The sequence below is a fragment of the Papio anubis genome, chromosome 4 (assembly GCF_008728515.1).
Source record: "Papio anubis isolate 15944 chromosome 4, Panubis1.0, whole genome shotgun sequence".
Lineage (NCBI taxonomy): Eukaryota > Metazoa > Chordata > Mammalia > Primates > Cercopithecidae > Papio > Papio anubis.
Window position 1 is genome coordinate 106,372,964 of NC_044979.1, and position 21,381 is coordinate 106,394,344.

At 44.6% G+C, this 21,381-nt stretch overlaps 1 protein-coding gene across 11 annotated transcripts in view; it reads right to left on the reverse strand.

Moving 5' to 3' along the window:
* AOAH (acyloxyacyl hydrolase) overlaps nucleotides 1–21,381 on the reverse strand; it is a 198,448-nt gene that overhangs the window by 17,483 nt on the left and 159,584 nt on the right. For all 11 annotated transcript variants that reach the window (XR_004183253.1, XR_004183252.1, XM_031665358.1 and 8 more), the window contains 5 exons: nucleotides 18,447–18,483; nucleotides 17,622–17,696; nucleotides 9,265–9,437; nucleotides 1,447–1,505; nucleotides 1,309–1,368 (listed from right to left, as the gene is read on the reverse strand). Coding sequence is in view for 9 of the 11 variants with exons in the window: in XM_031665358.1 (XP_031521218.1) it covers nucleotides 1,309–1,368; nucleotides 1,447–1,505; nucleotides 9,265–9,437; nucleotides 17,622–17,696; nucleotides 18,447–18,483 (404 nt within the window). In the remaining 2 variants the exon portion in view is untranslated. The remainder of the gene's footprint in view (nucleotides 1–1,308; nucleotides 1,369–1,446; nucleotides 1,506–9,264; nucleotides 9,438–17,621; nucleotides 17,697–18,446; nucleotides 18,484–21,381) is intronic.

A 21,381-nucleotide genomic window follows, 5' to 3' on the forward strand; every position in this document is an offset into this window, starting at 1 on the left:
ATGTCATTAGCTTAACTTTTCTAGAGAGCAATTTGGCAATACGGATCAAATCCTTAAACACGGACATACCCTTTGGCCCAGTAATTCTTCTAGGAATTTGTCTCAAGGGAATAGAGATGTACACAGAGACTTACACCTTTAGATATATGATTGTTCATCACAATGCTATTTGTCATAGTATAAATTTGGAAACAATCTAAATGTCCAACACCAAAGGATGAAATAAATCATAATATATTGACATGTATAAACTTTAGAATGGTTCCAATATTATGGTGTGGAGAAACAATTTATGAACACTGGAAAGCATAACAGAGTATGTGCATTCTCATACTATGTAGGCAAAAAACCAAATCTCTGGAAGTGGTAATGGGAAGACATACACATATACTAACTTTGGGTGGTGAAATTTTGGGTGATCTTTGTTACTTTTCTTTATTTTTTTTGTGTTCTCCAAGTTCAAAAAATTGAAATATGCTTTCTATGTAAAAAATGTTCAATAAGCCTTTTGTTCATTCATTTTTGTTTTTGAGACAGGGTCTTGCTTTGTCGCTCAGGCTGGAATGCAATGGCACGATCTTGGCTCACTGCAACCTCTGCCTCCTGGGTTCAAGTGATTCTCATGCCTCAGCCTCCTGAGCAGCTGGGACTACAGGTGCCCACCATGACACCTGGCTAATTTTTGTATTTTTAGTAGAGATGGGGTTTCATCATGTTGATCAGGCTGGTCTCAAACTCCCGACCTCAAGTGATCCTCCCACCTCAGCCTCCCAAACTACTGGGATTACAGGTGTGAGCCACTGTGTCCGGCCTCAATAAGTGTTTTACAAAGAGATTATTCACCATCCATGAAAGAAGTGCAAACCATATTCTTTGAGCAATGGATTCCCTGAGAGAAGGGAGGAAGGTTCTTATTTACCTCGGGAGAACTTCTTTCATGCATAGGGGCCAAACTCAACCAACTCTCTCCAAATCCACAACTGTGCTTAGGACCAGCTTTAAAAGGTGTGTGTCTGTGTGTGTGTGCGTGCGTGCGTGCATAGGGGAGTGTTTGTGCACACATGTGGACACACGAGAGAGACAGTGGCTGAGAAACACAGTCAGCAGAGGACAGACCCAGAGCGAGACAGAAGGAGACAGGGTGTACCAGGTTCTCTTGGCTCCCCAAGCACCTGGAAGGTTTGATCTTGTTATTCACCAGCTTGGAGACCATCCCCCTGCCAGGATCCCATCCCCAGTGAAAACTCTGCAGCAAACACAGGGAAAGAATGATCAAAGATGGTATCAAAAGGCCTGTGACAGTCGTACCTCTGAAGTGAGAGTCCGCAACGTCTTGTTGGAAGACATCCAGCCATGGCAGGGGCTGACCTGAGAGCGGGAAAACACTTTGATTACAGAGGAACAGGGTGGGTTAGCAGGCCTTGAAGCAAGCCAGTGAGTGCTCACCTGGAGGCAGTTCAGGAAGGAGTACAAGTGCGCATAGGTCACGTCTTTATTTAGCCGGCCTGGAAAACAGAGCAGTCTGGTAGATTGCAGGCACTCAGCAATAGCAGCATTTAGAACTCGGGGGCTTCCCTGCCTCCCTTGCAGAAGGTCGCTATTTCCAGGGGGTTCCCCTGATTTTTCATGCAGCATTGCTCTTGAAGAATGCCTGTCCTTCCCCCTTTCTGAGCCTCTAGAAATTCAGACCCAGAGTTGGGGAGGAGCCCTGAGGAGCTCACTCCCATATAGAGCTCTGGACATGGGCCAGGATGGGGCTGGGGGAACTGGCCTCATCTGGACTCAGGAAAAAGAAATCCAAGTATCCTACAGCTCGATATGAATCAGGATGCCTTGAATAAAGCCCTTTAAGAGCAGCACTTTCTCCTGGCCGTGGTATGAAATGCTCCCTGCATGGGGCACAGGGAACATTCGAGGTGGCGGTTGACCTAATTCTCTTTTCGAGGTTTATGGAACGCACAGGTCTGACCAAATTATGCCATGCCAAGGGCCTGGCAGGACATTCTGAGTATCTGAAGCTCTGAGTACGTAGTTCCCTGCAGTTGGTGAGCTGAAAGCTGTGCAAAATGCTCGGGTGGCCCATGGGATGGGGAGGCAATACCTCATGTCTCCCTTTGTGGCACTGGATTAAGGGCTGTCCAGTGGATATCTTATTTGACCCTAATTAGTAGACACCCTTATTTTCTAGTGCAGGTTACAGAGGTACATAACAAAGTGAAAAGTACCAGATGAGGGTTCATCCAGTTTTTCTGAACATCAGCTATAGTCCCAGAATCTGTGGGGGTGACTTCTTCTCTCTTCCAACACTGCTCCACCCCGCCTCCAGCATATACTCCCCCTGAAGCAATTAGACTTTCATGCTGTGGCTGACACACAAAATCCAGGGCTCCCCAAAGCTCGGGGGTGAATGACTGACACTGTATCCATTAACACTCCTCACACTCTTGAACACATAAAGGAAGATAATAGGACCTATCTCAGAATGAAGAGAAAGATTGAAGGTGATAGAACACAGTCTTATTTTTCACTTATACCTCTGGTTAGTTAGACTGGGAGATAGATTCAATTTTCTTGTCATAGAGAAAAAATTTATCGTCTCTCTGTGTGGTTGAGTGAGTCCCAGGATGGGAAAGCCACAGGCTCATTACGGCCACTAAAGTCACAGTGACCTGCCAGGTCTGTCTTCTGCACAGGCTCCTGTATTTTCACATTTTAAATGAATCCCAAGCCCTCGGCTTTTGTCCTTGCTTTCATTTTATGGGTCCAACACTGAGCTCCCATTTTCCCCCAAGTTCCTACTTCTACCCACCGAGGCTTTGTTCCATTTTGTGTGTGTGTGTGTGTGTGTGTGTACTTTTTGTCATTTGCTCCCTTCCTGAATGTGTCTCAGCTGCACTGACTGATGTTTTCCTTCTCCACTCCCCACCCTGGGTTCTCCACATGCTCTTCTGGCTTGGCTCTTCCCCTTTGGGGGCTGCCACTGAGTTGTGACCTTCCGTCTCCCCACCTTCTGTGAGGGCCCAGTGTCTGGCTGCTTTTGCCTTGGTGCCTGGTGCCATCTTGTCTCTGTGTTGGAACTGGGGCCTCATAGTGAAACTTACGTAGCCTGGCTGGGGCCCTGCCACCCTTCTGGGCCCTGGTGTGTCCCCTCCCCCTGAGGGGTAGCATCTCTCTGCAGCCTGATAGGAGGTGACACCTCATGCCTGACCGTGCACTCTCTCCTCCCCACCTTCAGGCCTGGATTGCTTTGATATCCAGAGAGGCCGGAGTTTGTCCTGCTCCTGTGACACTGGGAACTTCATTGTTGACTCCTCCTTGGGGATGAAGGCCCGCCTTGGCTTTACTCCACCCTGCCTGACGCCCTCTCCTGCTGTCCTTCTGCTGATGACCAGCACAGTTTCCAATGAGACCCTGAGGGGTACCCCCCTTCTGCACCTCCTCAGTCCCTCTCCCTTTCCCTCTGTCTCCTGGCTCCACCTCCAGCTGGACGTGATTGAGAAAGGGAACATCCTCAGTGTGGGTGGCTAGGTCTGCTGAACAGGATGAGGGCACATTAGGTGCATTTAGAAGAACCTGGGAAAGTTGTAATGAGTCAGTGTCCCTCCTCTCTGGTGTTTCCGCCTGTTAGAGGGTAGGGACTCTGGGGCTGGTCATGTGGAAGATGGGCTAGGGGTGCTTGCGATGGACTTACGGTTTCGCGGAAGGGAAGAGGGAAATGGTTCTTACACTGTCTGCTTTATTGGCAACATCAGTTGGTCCCCCACTCTTTCTTTTTAAGCTTTGGCTTTGATCTTTGTTGCTTTAATGTAATTTTGGCCTATTGATCCTACCTCTATGGGGTGCATGAAGAGAGGTCGTGTCTGTGACTCCCTGGTTAGAAAGTCCATCTGGATAGGAAAGCTGATCAAGAAAGCCCAGGGGCAGTCCAGGAGGACTGTCCCACAGTGGCCAGGAATCACCAGGGGCCGAGGAGCTCTGTCTATGTGTATCTGTGTGTCTTCATGTGTGTCTGTGTGTCTGTGTCTCTGTGTGTCTTCGTGTGTGTCTGTGTATGTGTGTTTCTGTGTCTGTGTCTCTCTGTGTTTTTGTGTGTTTCTGTGTCTGTGTGTGTGTGTGTGTCTGCATGTGTGTGTCTGCATGTGTCTGTGTCTCTGTGTGTGTGTGTGTGTGTGTGTGTCTGTGTGCCTGTGTGTGTGTTGTGGGGAGCCAGTGGGCTGTCCCAGTGTTTGCCATAAGCTCCTCTGAAGATCAAAGGCCTGTTCTTCTCCAGCTGGCTAAGTGTCGGCTTGTGTCTTCGTAATCTGTAACTTCTTTAGGGCAGGGTCTCTGGTAACTATTTAATTCTGGAAACATAACTGAAATCTTAGGTACCATAGAAACCTAGAACCAACAAAGATCAGTCACATCTCCATGAAATGCCATGTAAATGTATTAAAACCACATTCACTCAGACAGAGGGAAAGTGCATGATAAAATACAAACACCAAGGTATTTTAAAAAGGCATTTGGTTTCAAGTTTAAGAGTAATTGGGGCAAGATGAAGTTGCTGTTTTGTGGCAGAAGCTCTTCAAGGCAGGCCCACTAGCAGATGAATTTGCAGCCAGGAGTCCCTGGCTTCCTCCCTATCATCTAACCCTTGGGATGGCCCCAGAAGGCCTGTGACTTGCCCGTCCTCATAAGCACTCGGCACGTTCGCTATCAGGGTCCATGTGCTGCATTCCTCAGCGGAGCTGTCTTTTCTCTCTCATTTGAGGACACAGACTGCATCTTATGTCATCTTTACTCAAAAGCACAGAATAGGAATCTCAGAGATATTTCTGGAATGATCGCCTTCCTTACAGACCATGGCTGAGAGGACTTGTGACCGGCCAAGCTTGACTTTTCTCGAAGACCCATGCCAGTAGAATCCCAGGGTGTGAGGCTTGCTGTCTGGTAATTCCTCACGAAGACAATAAACTCCCACCAGGAATTTTAGTGACTAGGAGAGGCTGTGGGATGCCCCAGCCCTCAGCAGCCAGTGACAGACTGGGTAGTGAGTCACAAACCCGGCTGAGAAGGAGGGATGCCAGGAGGGATTGGTCACCCCCTCCTCCCTGGCAGGAGTGAGACAGCCATCTGCTCTTGTTCTGGGCCCCTATGACCTGCTGAGTGGTGCTGTGGCATCTAACCCTGCCTTCACTGGTGGCTCAGGCTGAGTTCCTGCCTGTCCTTCTGAGGGGAAAGGAGGCAGCAGAGACTGTGTCACTGACCATGGGGTCTCCTACCATGCCTCTGTTTCCTGAACGCTTTCTTAATTTTTAAGAAGTGGCCCAAGTCAAGTCTAGACACTATGATCACCACATTTCTAGGCCCAAATAAATGGAACTCGTCCACTTCCCCCTACTTTTTTTTCTTTGCACAGCACCCTTAGCACAACCCTTAACGTGGTGCCCAGGAATCAGACTTGAGTGTCCAGCTGCTGACTAAGATGAGATCTATGGTGGCCTAGGCAGAGCAACCAAACCCTGAGGCTGGCCCAGCATGAACCCTGCTTCACTGCTGGCTCAACATCCAGAGACGGGGTTTGGAGTGAGAGCAGAAGAGAGACAGTGCAAGAGCAATAAATAAAATTACTGTGGTTAATGAAAGCATCTATCTCACAGGGTCGTTTTAAGAATCACACCTTCTCGGCCGGGCACAGTGGCTCATGCCTGTAATCCCAGCACTTTGGGAGTCCGAGGCAGGTGGATCACCTGAGATCAGGAGATTGAGACCAGCCTGGCCAACATGGTGAAATCCCATCTCTACTAAAAGTACAAAAAATTAGCCGGGTGTGTTGGCGGGCGCCTATAATCCCAGCTACTCGGGGGGCTGAGGCAGGAGAATTGCTTGAAGCTGGGAGGCGGAGGTTGCAGTGAGCTATGATTGCGCCACTGCACTCCAGCCTTGGTGACATAGTGAGACTTCGTCTCAAAAAAAAACAAAAAAAAAGGAAAAAAAAGAATCACACCTTCCTAATGTAGCCCCCTCTTGAAGTCTATCATCTTGTGTGAGTTACGAGTCCTGTCAAAGGAGGCCTGGGGATGCTGGACAAATCCCATCTACTTCCCCAGCCTTTCTAGGAAGGATCCTGATGCTTCGTTGAGAAATTTATAATTTATTTCCCATGGCAACCAGGCAGCAGAGATAATTTAGGATGTGAATAATTACTTATCAGCATCAAACAAATTTTAGATGGTTTCAGCTTTCTGCTTGATTGGATTTTTTTTTTCAAAACTACTAATGTTTCTATAGAACAAACTTGTTCTATCTTTTTCTTCTTCCCATTTTGTGCTGTGACAAGCTAGGGTGTGATTAGCAGCCAGAAAGAGTCCACTTGAGAAGGACAAGGCAACGTCTAGAGCAGTCTCTTAACCTTGTATGACTGTCTTGATTTTGGGGTGCTGTCTCGTGCATTGTAGATGTTTAGCAAACCCCCTGGCCTCTATTTGCTAGATGCTAGTTGCACCCTTCTTCTTCTTCTTCTTTTTTTTTTTTTTTGAGACTGATTTTCACTCTTGTTGCCTAGGCTAGAGTACAACGGTGTGATCTCAGCTCACTACAACCTCCCCCTCCTGGGTTCAAGCGATTCTCTTGCCTCACTCTCCCAAGTAGCTTAGATTACAGGCGCCTGCCACCATGCCTGGCTAATTCTTTTTTACTTTTAGTAGAGACAGGGCTTCACCATGTTGGCCAGGCTGGCCTTGAACTCCTGACCTCAGGTGATCCGCCCACCTTGGTCTCCCAAAGTGCTGGGATTACAGGCATGAGCCACTTTACCCAGCCTAGTTGCACCCGTCTTCTATCTCCAGATGTGAAAAAAGCAGGGTGGGGGTGAGTGAGTTGCCCCCAGTTGAGAACCACTGGCCTAGAGAATCCACAGAAGTGGACAAATCTCCCAATCATCCTTTTTTCTTCCCTCAGTCCTTTCCAAATTGCATGGAGTCATTCTTACATACCATTCTTACATTCTTTTTTTTTTTTTAGACAGAGTTTTTGTTTGTTTGTTGGTTGGTTGGTTGGTTTTTTACTCTTGTCACCAAGGCTGGAGTGCAATGGTGCGATCTCGGCTCACTGCAACCTCCACCTCCCAGGTTCAAGCGATTCTCCTGCTTCAGTCTCCCGAGTAACTGGGATCACAGGCGTGTGCCACCACGCCCTGCTAATTTTTGTATTTTTAGAAGAGACGAGGTTTCACTATGTTGGCCAGGCATGACTTGAACTCTTGACCTCAGTTGATCCACCCTCCTCGACCTCCCAAATTGCTAAGATTACAGGCATGGCACCATGCCTGGCCTCATTCTTATATTCTTACACACATTTTTCCTTCCTCCAGTCCTTTCCAAATTACATGGAGTCATTCTTACATTTGATCTCATATTTATGAAACCAAACATGTCTCATAAATCAAGTGAATTGCATGGTATATCGGAAAGAATTTATGGAGGTGGCATAACCAGAGTTCGTGGAAAGAAAATGGGATTTGAAATCAGAAAAATGGAAGTCAAGTCGCTATTACTGAGATGGAGTAAATTGGGAACAAATTTCCCTGCCCCCAGCTTCTCTTTCCAAAGCATTTCTTAGTGTCAGAGAGACATTTGGAAATCTGAAAGAATCAGTTCAGGGCAGATGTACAATTTTCATATCCCGTGGTTCAAAGAGATATTCTTAGCCCAGGTTGGTGTCCTTTATACATACAAAGCAGCCCAGAATGGAGTGAAGTTCCATGCGTGATCATGCTATTTCTAAGGGGGCGTGGTCAAAGTTGCATGAACAGGAAGAATATGCTCTACTTAGGTGAGGCTGGACAGTGTTTTGTTTGGATAATAATATTTGTGATACATGAGTAATTCAAGAGGAAAATGGTTTCATCCTTACTGGTGGAGAATCTGGAATGTGGGTGACCACTATTGTTCCTCCAATTAAGAGACCAGAGCTCTTTGAGAGCTAGCTAAAGAACCCTTACTCTTTTCCCAGGTGGGGAGAGGCAGAATTTCCTGAGGGAGAAGTAGAGGGGCTGTCTTAGACAGGGACTACAGGAAGAGGACAAAGGAAGACTGGAAAGATACACACAAAGTTGTATATGCAAGAAAAGGCTCTTGATGGCCTGAAATGGGAAATCTTGCTCCCCACCTGCCCCCTCTAAGGAGGGCGTGAAGGAATGAGTTTCAGGTCTTCTTTGAATTTCTCACCTGACTCCTAAGAAGGTGCTTGGACTGCCAGCACCGTTTAGTGGGTTGGGCTCAGGAGGTGAGTGGGGTAACACCAGGGAAAGGATAGCCCCTTCTTCATGATAGATTGGTGCAGGTGCTGTCAATATGGGGCTGAGAGGAGGGTACCCAGGCCTCTTCTTATAGATACTCATCAGGGAAGACTTAGGCCAGCTCCCTGCTCCTCTTCCTTGCTCAATTTTCTTCCTGTGGCACTTATCACCTTCTGACATACTTTTGAGTCATTCTCTCACTGTAATATAAGCTTTCTGTGGGCAGGAACTTAGGACTATTGTGTTTTCTACTGGTTACCCTGTGCCTAGAACAGTACATTCTCCTCTGAAATACAGAAAGCAGAGCCCTGCTACAACATATTCAGTGAACTCTGTGATATTTGGCAAGCTACCTAACCTCTCTGAGCGTTGGTTTTTTCATCTATAAAATGAAATGATTGTGGTTGATGAAAACATCTATCTCACAGGGTTAAGGATCACACTTCCTAATGTGAATTACTAGCACTTTTATGTTATTTGTATAGTATCAAGAATATTTGAGTTGCCATTAGAAAGCTCCGGGAACATTTTAAAGCCTTTCAGAGCTAAGGACCCCAAGAGAGTGTAGAAGCAGGAAACGAGCAGGCTGGAGGACCGTGCTCTAGAGAATTCTAACAGGCCACCAGGAGGCACTTACCACCGAGGTTCAGAGAAATCCCTGTCTTTGTCTCCTGTTTGGGCTTCCTCAGCTCATTTTACATTTCACCTTCTGTTAGAGGAATTTCCTGGTTTGAGCGCTTACCTTTCGATGTGTCCTAATTCTTCGTGAATTACTTCTGCCCTTTCTGCCTTTGGATCTGATTCTGCTCACCTCTGGATAATGACCTTTAGATACTGCACCTGGGGGCTCTTGCCTTCATCAGCTCTGACCCATGTTCCATAATGGCATTTTAGGCACATTTCTATATGGTTTGAACCATATATACATTGAACTGTATATACATTGATGTTATTAAAGAGTAAAAGAATCTTCAAACTGATACCGAGAGGATGATATCTGTTGTGCAAATTATCCCAGAGAAAGGTTCCATCTGGTAAGCCATATAAAATAACATGGCTGCCATCGGGCAGGTGAGAATTTAGATGCTTCAGAGTCTGCATGACGTTGGAGTAGAGTTTCTCAGGAGTGGTCATGGCTGGGACTGGGTCACTCTTCCTGTTGGTGGAATAAATAGAAAATATCTTGGTTGACTGTAAGGATAGATGCATGCAAGTTGCATGCAAATACAAGATGCATCACACACACGCACATACGCACACACACACACACACACACACACACAGAGAGAGAGAGAGAGAGAGAGAGAGAGAGAGAGAGAATGTGGTGGTAATTGGAGCTATTTGTAAAATATTCCTGGATTTCCACCTTTCTGGCACATAGTCAGACTGGACTTATCGACTTCCTTGTGGTTGAGTGGACTATGTGACTATTTCTAACCAATGAGTGGTGAGCTGAAGTGACATGTGTGATATTTGGTGATGAGACACCTTCTAGAATGCTCTTTTTCTTTGCATGGGTATAGGCAATGTTCTAGATAGCTGCTTCACCAATCTGAGTCTCAGAACAGAGTCCCATGGTGATCTCTGATGGACAAGTAGTATGAGAGAGACATAAACATTTGTTGCTTTATGCTACTAAGATTTTAGGGGCCGTTTGTTCCTTTGTTCCTGTAGCATAAACTCACTGGCCTGACTTACACAGTGTTTGAAATGAAAGGGGTCTTGTATTGCTTATGATTTATTTGACACTTTGAGGTCTGTAATTTGGTCTTTAAAACTTTTCAAATGTATCACAGTTAGGAAACAGAATCTTACTGACCAAGTTATATGTCCACACTATAGCTTGCTTTTTATTCTTCAGTTTCTATGCTGGATTTGGACTTGCATGCATTTCCTGATGGATTTCTATTCCAGGCTATACCCTGCAACAACATTTCCAACCATCAATTCCAGCCTGCATTGTTGTCTTTATATAGTAGTGCTTGTGCTCTCTAGAGGGTATTTGATTTTTTAAATTATATCTTCTTATTTCATAAAAGTTAGTAAAATAAAAAAAGAAAGTGCTGAAAGTAATTATGAGAGACACAGTCCTAAAATCAAAGCATGTCAGACAGAGGTGAAGCTCCTAAGTGAGCTGAAAGTGATGAATCTTTGCCCTCAATCAGACATTTATTGAATTTAAGCTGACTTACTTATTTTCATTTGGTTTGGAAAAGAAGTAAGGAATGTACAAAATACTGCAAAGACATCATTTAAAGTTATGTTAAAATTGCACCCATTGGTTGCTTAAAGTTATGTTTAATTGGGTACTATGCTCACCACCTGGGTGATGAGGTCATTTGTACTCCAAACCTCAGCATCATACACTATATCCGTGCAACGAATGGGCACATGTACCCCCGAATCTAAAATAAAAGTTGAAATTATTTAAGAAAGCTACGTTTAAAAGGCAAAGGGTGCTAAAGTATTTTTGGCATTAGTATATGTTTATCATTGTTCATTTCTTTGTACAACTGACTTTTGGACACACCTTCAGGAACACATCAAATTTGGATTAGTATCCTAAGCTGCATTAACTCGGGAGTAGAATACAGAATTTTCTAGGGTTTTCATCCACTCTTTAGGCTCTAACTCCTTGTCTTTTCCCTAAATGGAACAATGCTACAGTGTTACTTTCTCTTTTGCATACTTAAAATTCCAGTTTCCCCAGTGATCCTATAGTGGGTTAAATAGTGTCCCTGAGAATGTGACATTACTTGAAAATAGGGTCTTTATGGTTGTCATTAGTTAAGATGAGGTCATGTTGGATTAGTGTGGGCCTTAAATTCAATGACTGAATCCTTATAAGAAGAGGAGAGGACACACAGACACACACCAGGAAGAAGGCCTTGTGAAGACAGAATCAGACACTGGGGTTACAGCAGTCACGAGTCAAAGAGTGCTGAGGATCGCTGGGAGCCACCAGAAGCGGAAAGACAAAAGGAAGGAGTTTTCCCTGGAGCTTTCAGAGTGAGTATAGCCCCGTGGACACCTTGATCTTGGACTTTCAGCATCCAGAACTGTGATGAAATACATGTCTGCGTTTTGAGTCATCCAGTTTTTGTACTTTGTTATGGCAGCTCTAGGGAACTTAAGACAGATTGTGAACCAGGTAAAATAAGTCCATCACTCAGACGCTGGACCTGGGGCATAAGTGATATGGGAAGAGGGGACAGAAAGGGGCCCCCAGGGATCCGTAATTCTCACTTTTAAGGGAGCTCATAAATGAATATCGGCACTGCCTTTTTGGAGGTCAGTTTTTCAAAATATATCCAAATTTGAAGTTGGCTTAACTTTTGACCTTGGAATTTCACTTTCAAGAAGTTATCCTATAGTAACATTTCCACAAATGTGCAAAAATGTGCATACAAACACTGCAATACTGCTTGGTGTAGCGTGTAACTGGAAAAAGACAGAAGTCTGAATACATAAATTATGGTACACCTGTGCAATAGAACTCTATATAGCTGTTAAGAAGAATAAAATAACTAGGTATCATCGGTTGCACAACATTGTGAACTGGGAATGCCCCTGAATTTTTGCTTTAGCATGTTTAGTCTTATGTGAATTTCACCTGAATAAAAAAAAAGAAGTAATTGTATGTATTAATATAGAAAGATGGCTAAAAGTATTGCTGACTACAACAATACTTTTGGTGCTGTGGGGGTAGCCAGTGGGGTGGCAGTTGTGGTTGGTGTATGTGCTTCTAAACTATGTAATGGATCGCTAGAGTCTCCTAAGGGGGGAGAAAAAAAGATGTCTAATTTTACAAACTCTCAGGGTGTAGAACTGCATGCTAAATTCATGTTTTCCATTGTCAGGAAAAAATTACACTATTTTAAAAATAAAAATCTTCCTAGCCTGATAAAAAGCAGCTACAGCAATTTGCGACTAGGTTGCCTACCTACTAGAGCAGAAGCGTGGGGAGGGGCTTTGACTTGATTCCTATATGCATAGAAGCAGCACTGAAGAACCTGCCCAAAGTACTCAGGTTCTGTATTCACTGTGTGTTTGAAGTGTGACAGCAAGGGTGAAATGAAAGGCAAGTCGGGTACCTATAGCCTTTCTTCTGTCATTGGTAAAGCTGACACACACTGCCTATTCACTGTTGTCTTGCCACACTTTTTTTTTTTTTTTTTTTTTTTTCTGCTGATACAGCCACGCTTTGGCACAAAGCAATTATGCTGAGCTAATGTTCTCCAACCACATAAGGGCAAGATGAGTTAAGATGGACAAAGTCTTCCCAAATCCCCATTAAATAATTATTTTTTTGGTTAGAGGCACAACCCTGATGCTAAACGAAGAATCTGAGCTAATTTGTACTTATGAAAGGGCACCCATAAATTAAGCAAGCATAATCAACATGGCTAGTTGCTAAGTGAAATAAAAATGGAAGCCTTAGTGTTGCTAATGAAATATTCTCCAGTTACCTTTGTTCCACCTTGTACAACTATAGAATTTACTTTTAATTTGCATAGCAAAATCAACCAACTCTTAGCTCAGGTAAGGGCAAGGGAGTCTATGTGACTCATGGGGCTATCACCCCTTCCAGATGCCATAGAAGGTGCCTTTTGACTTCTGTCCCTGAAAAGTTTTCCTTTCTTTTTTCTTTTCTTTTCTTTTCTTTTTTTTTTTTTTTTTGGGATGGAGTCTCACTCTGTCACCCAGGCTGGAGTGCAGTGGCGCAGTCTCGGCTCACTGCAACCTCTGCCTCCCAGGTTCAAGTGATTCTCCTGCCCCAGCCTCCCGAGTAGCTGGGACTACAGGTGCGCACCACTACACCCAGCTAATTTTTCTATTTTTAGTAGATACGGAGTTTCACCATGTTGACCAGGATGGTTTCAATCTTTTGGCCTCGTGATCTGCCTGCCTCAGCCTCCCAAAGTGCTGGGATTACAGGCATGAGCCACCGCGCCCGGCTCCCTGAGAAGTTTTCAATGCCATTTTGATCTGTGTACTCTTCCTCCTCTGGTGATGTTTGGGGGAGACTTTGTGCTAGTATTCTGGAGACCAAAGAACCCTAGTGGTTGAGAACTATCTCCTAGGTCTCGTCTCTCTGGTGTCTGCCAAAGGACGAATAGGCTGGGCTGAAGGTGTCTAACCCTTTCAACCCAGGTGTCCCAGGCACCTGCCACCTCGGATTTGTCTGCCCACCCCAGGGTCCCAGCACCCCTTCTCACACACCAGCGAGCTCACCCCAGACACTCAGACGGATAGGTGAGAGATCGAGAGTGCTCAGCTAACAAAGAAGATGTGAAAACCAGCCTGGGGCACAGTGGCCACACTGGGGAAAATAATGAGAGAGAAATTTGTGCTCACTGACATGCTCTCATACATGTCAGGAACACATGGCCAGGCTTGGAACAGATGAACAGCCTCACTCCTGAGGGTGACTCTGAAGCCTGTCCTGCCCTAATGAATTGTGTCTGATCAGGCAAAATAAGCCTGATCATTTCATTACCCTGGCAGGTAAGCCAGCCAGATTTCACCTGGCCGGTGCCAGAGAGAGGTGTCCCTTCTCAAGGAAGAAACTGATCAGCATGCGCAGAAAACCAGTTTCCTGGAGCCACAGCTAAAGCCCAGGTCACTGTAGTGGTCAAGTACTCACACCTTACTCACAGCTAGCATTTGTGTTTTTGAAACACCCAGGTAAGAGAGTTAGCCCTTTTCTTCATGCCAGCCAGTTGCAATAACATTGTTGAGCTCTCATCCAATCCCCTTGAAGAGATATCTTTTTTTTTTTTTTTAAATAGAGACAGGGTCTTGCTCTATCACCCAGGCTGGAGGGCAGTGGTATGATCATAGCTCACTGCAGGGTTGAACTCCTGGGCTCAAACTATCCTCCCACTTTAGCCTCCTGAGTAGCTGGGGAGAAGGGGCATCTTGATACAGACTGGGAATGGGATGAGGCCTCCCATATTACCCATGCATAGAGATACATTAAACGTCCCTTAAAAGTGGGCGTGGCCTGGAACATGCTGGCTGGTTGGAACCTCCTTATCATTCCCTTTGCTACCCATGTCTCTCACTGAGGAGTCTGGGAGAGAGAATTCCTCTGAGCAGCAGGAGCTCTTTCCATTCCCTTCCCTGCTGGCTTTTCTATCATCTGAATAAATAGTATAGATGGTTTCTCACTAGTCCAGGCTCCTTAGGGCCTGTGACCTATCAGTGCCTTGGCTGGCTTCCTCTTAATGCAGTGCTGGTCAACTGCCCAGGGCATAACCTGAAGCATTGGCATTGAAGAAAAACAATAGTTGGGGGCAGACAGGCACAGACACCCTGTGTGGGTGGTCCTGGCTCTCTCCATAAGATGAAAATGTATAATTTATACTTTCTGTGTATACTCCTAAGAATATGATGCTTGTATGAGTGCCATCTGTCCTGTGATTGTCCACTGTAACAAATGAAACTATATCCATTTATGGGGCTAGTGCTAGATGCTTGTATAATTCTATGGAATTTCCAGCAATTACCATGTTCATTTCAGGGATGCTGCACTGGGATGTTGGCAAAGGGTTGTCACTGGCCTTTATGATTGGACGTTCTGAGGCCATTCCCGTTTCCCACTACTGCCTCTGTCACCCCAAGGTTCTGCTGCTGTAGCTCCCCAACATTTGCCTTGTTTTCAGGAATGTTTCTCCTTTCATATCATTCACATTACATAGCCCTCAAGGGCAGTGATCAGAAAAGTGCAAAGGAAGCTGAGTTAGCCTAAATCAAATTGAGCACGGTTACAATGAGAAAGCCAGGTTCTCTACGTGATCTTTCTTTTTGACTTCCTGATGCTAAAAGCTATCTTCCAATCATGACCCTCATTCATTTAACCAGTATTTGTTGAGTAACTAGATGAGTTTAGAGAATTGAGAAAAAAGCACATAAATGTGTTACTTCAGTAAGAGCTAGCATTGTCATAGAAAAAGAAAAGAAAAAAGTCAAGCAAATATCCTAAAACTTGTTCCAGGACAGACTTATTATGTAACTCCTTGCTGCTTGAGCTTTTTATAAAATCCCTTTGCTCATTTTGGGAAATCTACTCCACCTTGACGTTCTGGCAGATGGGGAGGTATAGTTGCCATCTGTCTTTATTTTTTTAACCCCTCCACAGGACATCACAAAGTGGGCACCACAGGGACATCCCATACTGCCAACTCTGTTCTTTCACCCAAATGCTTGCTGCTTCTCTACCCAGATCCCCAGCAGGGGAGAGGCTGGCACAGGTCTCTGGCTGATGTCTGCCTGCCCTTTAGCTCTTTGGGAAAGGAAAAGTAGGACTGGGCTGGAGGGGTCTGGGTAAGCAGGTTTTGCTGGAAAAGTACAGTTTCAGGGATTTTGGCTTTTGGAGCCAGAGTCTCTTTCTGCACATGTTCTTTATTCAGTATAGTCAGTTTGCTCTCTGTTCCTCTCTGGAAGGACATGCTCTGGTGGCTGGGAGAGCAATGACTGATCTGACCATAGCTTTGTTCTGTTTCATGATGGCAGCCAGAGCCTGAAGCATGGTGTTTCTCCTTCCATTAGCTCCTTGATGTCAGGGGCTGTGGCTTCTTTGCCATCGTATCCATATCCTAGAGCCTGGCACAGTGCTGGGCACATCGTGTTGCTCACTGTATACTTAAAAAAGTGAGTGAGTCAAAGAGGAAATAAGACAGTGTGAACTACAGACAGGGAATGGAATTTGGTTAGATAACCTGGTTTGGCTCCCAGCTTTGACACTCAATACCAGAACAGGCAAGTTCCTTATCCTTGCCAAATCAGTTTCCTCATCTGTAAAATGGGACAATCATCCTTGTCTCTTAGGGCTGCTGGGAGGACGGAATGATATAGAGTGATGTACCTCTTGGTCTATGGCAGTCCTTAAAGGGTGTTTGCTGTTTACTGGAAAGTCCCAGGTGGCTCTTCACAGACCTTGGTGCCAAGCATGTAGCCTTGGCCAACTTGGGGTTCTGGGGCCAGCAGCAAACCAGCCTAAGGGCACCAAGGTGACATCTGGCATATCAGAGTCTCTGGATCATTATAGCATCTCCTCCCCTGAATGCACATCACTGATTATGTCTGCATCTCCTTTGCCATCTGAATTTTATCTGTGCGGGCAAACACACTTTAATACTATTGAGTTTCGTTTTCAGCACGGGCTTGGAAAGCGTGGCAAGTGAAATACAGGAAAGCAAACAGGGGAGTGAGCAGGATGGCCCACTTCTAGCACAGTTGGGGTGGAGTCCAGCTCTGCCATTAATCAACCCTGTTGCAGGCAAATCATGAACTTCTTTTGGCCTTACTTTCCTGTTTCCTAAAATAGTGAGTGGGTGGCTATTGCTACTGGGGAGTTGCTCTAAATCCTGTCTCACCATTTTTTTTTTTTTTTTTTTTTTTGGCCATAATCACAGGACAGATGGCATTCATACATGCATCATATTCTTAGGGGTGTACACAGATTTTGAGACACCTCCCCAAATGTTATATAGGAACTAAGGAATTCACCATTTTGAAGTCACTACCAATATCAGCAGTTTAGCAAAATTACCTTCTTGCTATGGGCCATGGGCATAAATAGGATTGGCCATGAGTTATCCGCAGTTCCTTTGCAAATGCTGTAGGTCTGTGCGTCTAAGCTGTCTCTTCCACATGAGGAAGTAAAGTAGATCAGAATATGAGTGAGATCGACGTTCTTATGGGGTAGCTGTGCTGCTGCCTTATTTTATTTAAAAAATCACAATTCCCAATCTTGGGTTCTCAGTCAGTAGTAGCACATTTCTTGTGATATAACTGATCAGGACGCACCCATTTGTTGTTACATCAGAGTTGATAATTAATGGAGCAGATATTTTCAAAAGAAGCTTTCAGCGTCACAGATTGGTACCGTTGATTTCACATGTGTCTAGGACTTGCTTTTTTTTTTAAGATAGAGTCTTGCTCCGTCACTCAGGCTGGAGTGCAGTGGCATGATCTCGGCTCACGGCAACCTCTGTCTGCTGGGTTCAAGTGATTCTGCTGCCTCAGCCTCTCATGTAGCTGGGATTATAGGCACACACCACCACGCCCAGCTAATTTTTGTATTTTTAGTAGAGACAAGGTTTCACCATGTTGGCCAGGCTGGTCTCAAACTCCTGACCTCAGGTGATCTGCCCACCTTGGCCTCCCAAAGTGCTGGGATTACAGGTGTGAGCCCCTGCGCCCAGCCATGCTTCTAAGATAGAGAAATTCAGCTGAACAGCAGGCTGCTATAATGGAGTGGAGTTGGTGAGGAGAGGGTGGGGAAGAGCCCAGAGTCAAAGAATGTTGAAAATACTTTTTCTCAATAACTCACCCATTGCAGACATCATTTCCAATCATGGCATATATAACGATGGCGGGATAGTCCAACATCTTGTTTCTAGACAAGCTGAGAAGGCATAGATGGAATCTGAATGTCAGATACTTGGAAACCTAGCTATGTAGCCAGTGGCACAGGCTGGGCCTTTGAAAATCTTGGTATGACCACCCTCTTGGCAACCTTTTTGCTATTTTTCTTTCATTCCAGTACAGCCAACCACCATTCCCACTTCCCATTTATTCTCTATAATCATTGTCCCACTTGCCTATTAGAGAAAGGCCACATAAATGCATAAAACTGAAAAGAATGGATTGAGGTCCTGGGTAAATAGACACAATACTATCTTCTTGGCATCTTTCACAGCAATTGCATCAATAAGCACAGGTGAGTTATTGGGTTACTTATGTCCATGTTCTTAGGATATCCTGGCAGCCGTGGACCCAGAGTCAACTTTGAAAAGGCAAAGCCTTCTTGAGGCTTCCAGTCAGGACAACTCGAGCCTTGTTTCTGAATTTCAAGCCCCAAAGAAGCACAAAAAATGTTTTCTCATTCATAAAGCAGGAATATGACATCATCCTTTTGTCTGTCAGACCTAAGTTTTACCAACTTTGTATGCATTTTTATCACCCTTCTTGGAGGACATATGCAAATTAATCACTTTCTATGCTCACTGGCCCAAGGAGTGATATCCTAGAGTTTGGATAGTGACTAACAAGCTATTTATGCTCAGTAAAAATGATTTTGGGGTAATAACAGAGTTTTCATTCCTTATTCAAAATGAGGAACCAAATTAAAAACAACTTTTTATCTTCCACTTACCTTTCTATAAATTTTTTCAGGTTTCGGGAAGATGCACCTGAATGATTAAAATTAAGAAAACAATTAAAGTTAGTGAGTTCAATTTCACACTATCAGTATGGGAGTCTGATTGACTGAACTCATGAAAGCAGCATTACTGTTTGGTCAAAGGTTGTTCTGACCAACACATTGATGGAAATAATTTGCTTCCAATCAGCTTCTGTAGTGTTTAATCCTGGAACTCTCCTTAAGGGCTTTTCTGTTTATTTACAAAACCAAAATTTCTTTGGATTCATGGGTCTTCAGACATTTCCTAAGCATACATGAGTAAATCTTCTAGTAGATGTGAGAAAAAAGTATATATCTACTACCAAACAGACAAACTACCGAAAATATTAAAGAATGAGTTGAAGAATTAGAGGAAAATGCAAAGAATGTTACAAGAATTACCCACCTCCTTGGAGAGCCCCATTTAATCTCCTCCTATTATTCCTGCACACTCCCGAGGCTCCCACAGGCTGTCTGGCCAACACAAGGTTCAGATTGTAGAGTTGATATATTTCAACTCTTGTAATGATATACAAGACCATCCTGCCCCATCCCGTTACCACCTGTAACATATCTCTTATATGAAAATCCAGACCGGGCATGGTGGCTCACACCTGTAATCCCAGCACTTTGGGAAGCCGAGGCAGGTGGATTGCTTGAGGTCAGGAGTTCGAGACCAGTTCAAGACCAGCCTGGCCAACATGGCAAAACCTCGTCTCTACTACAAATACAAAAAAATTAGTCAGGCATGGTGGCGTGCACCTGTAATCCCAGCTACTCTGGAGGCTAAGGCAGAAGAACTGCTTGAAACTGGTTGGTGGAGGTTGCAGTGAGCTGAGATCGTGCCACTGCACTCCAGCCTGGGCGACAGAGAGAGACTTGCCTCAAAAAAAAGAAAATCATATTTGTTGAATACTTATTTTATTCTAGGTGCTGTTACACTTTTACAGCTCATTTAAGCTGTGGTACAATTGTGTGAGGTAGGTACTGTCGTATTCCCACTTTTAAATCAGGAAACTGAGGTCCACTTAAGTGGCTTGCCCAAAGCCACACAGGTACTCCTTTGAAGAACTGCAGTTCGAACCAGTCCCTTCCGTCTGCCATGCTGAACTCTGGCTTCCTGTGGACAGTGCTCCTCTAGGCTGTAGTTGAGAAAGAGTGAACCCAAACTAGTGTACTGTCTTTTTGTCCGCAAGAGACAGATCTGCTAGAAATAAGCAAGTAATTCTCAGGTGGGTGGTGCAACTTAGTGGATGAGTTGGAGAAACACCATCCTGTTGCCACTTTCCGTAGGAAGATTCTCCTATAACTTCCAGCCTTGGAAGCTTGGGGATAAGTGCATTTTACCGCAGACCCAGGCATGTTCTTCCAGTTCCATGTGGGAAAAAGAGCAGTGTGCAGCCATGAAGGGTGTGCTGGCCTGTGTCTCACTGAAGCTGTGTAGCTATGCAATGATTGCCTCTTTTTCACATACAGCTAGGGGCAAGCTGTACAGGCAGCACTGATGTTCTCTTGGTTGATTCAGGAATGTTAGTACATTAAATAAATATTGCTTTATTTCCATTTTATTATGGTAAAATATACATTTTTTTTTTCTTTTTCTTTTTCTTTTTTTTTTTGTGACAGAATCTCGCTCTGTTGCCCAGGCTGGAGTGCAGTGGTGTGATCTTGGCTCACTGCAACCTCCGCCTCCTGGGTTCAAGCAATTCTCCTGCCTCAGCCTCTTGAGTAGCTGGGATTACAGGCATGTGCCACCATGCTTGGCTAATTTTTGTATTTTTAGTAGAGATGAGGTTTCACCATGTTGGTCAGGCTGGTCTCGAACTCCTGACCTAGTGATCTGCCTGCCTTGGCCTTCCAAAGTGCTGGGATTACAGGCGTGAGCCACCGCATCTGGACTCATTTCATCTTTTAACCCCTCTTGAGTGTACAATTCAGTGGCATTCAGTTCATTTACATTGTTGTGCAACCATCATCACCACCCATCTCCAGAACTTTTCCATCATTCCAAACCAAAACTCAAAATGCAATAAAGAATAACTTTCCACTGACTCCTCCCTCCAGCCCCTGATAACCACCCTTTACTTTCTGCCCTTTTGCATTTAACTGTTTAGGCACCTCATGTAGATGGCTCAAGTCATACTTGTCCTTTTGGGTCTGGTTTATTTTACTCAGCATAACGTCCTCAAGCTTCATTCATAACACATTTTGTTTATCCATTCATTCGTTGATGGCCATTTGGGTTATTTCCACCTTTTGGTTGCTGTGAATAATGCTACTATGGATAGTCCATGCTTTCAAGTGTTTTGGGCATATGGTATACCTAACTGAAAGTGCTGGGCTGTATTGGAACACTATGTTTAATTTTTTTCAGAAATGGCTATGTCATCTTCTTTCTTTCTTGTAGTGAGGCAAGGAATCATTATTATTATTTTGATTTCAACTTTTATTTTTGATTCAGGGGTACATGTGCAGGTTTGTTACCTGGGTATACTGTGTAATGCTGAGGTTTGGGGGACAATTGATCCCATCACCCAGGTACTGAGCATAGCAGACCCAATAGGTAATTTTCTTTCTTTTTTTATTTTATTTTAAGTTGCAGGATACATGTGCAGGATGTGCAGGTTTATTACATAGGTAAATATGTGCCACAGTGGTTTGCCGCACCTGTCAAGCCATCACCTAGGTATTAAGCCCAGCATGCATTAGCTATTTCTTCTAATGCTCTCCCCACCCTGGTACTCCCCCGACAGGCCGCAGCATGTGTTGTTCCCCTTCCTGTGTCCATGTGTTCTCATTGTTCAGCTGCCACTTATAAGTGAGAACATATGGTGTCTGGTTTTCTGTTCCCGTGTTAGTTTGCTAAGGATGATGGTTTCCAGCTCCCTCCATGTCCCTGAAAAGAACA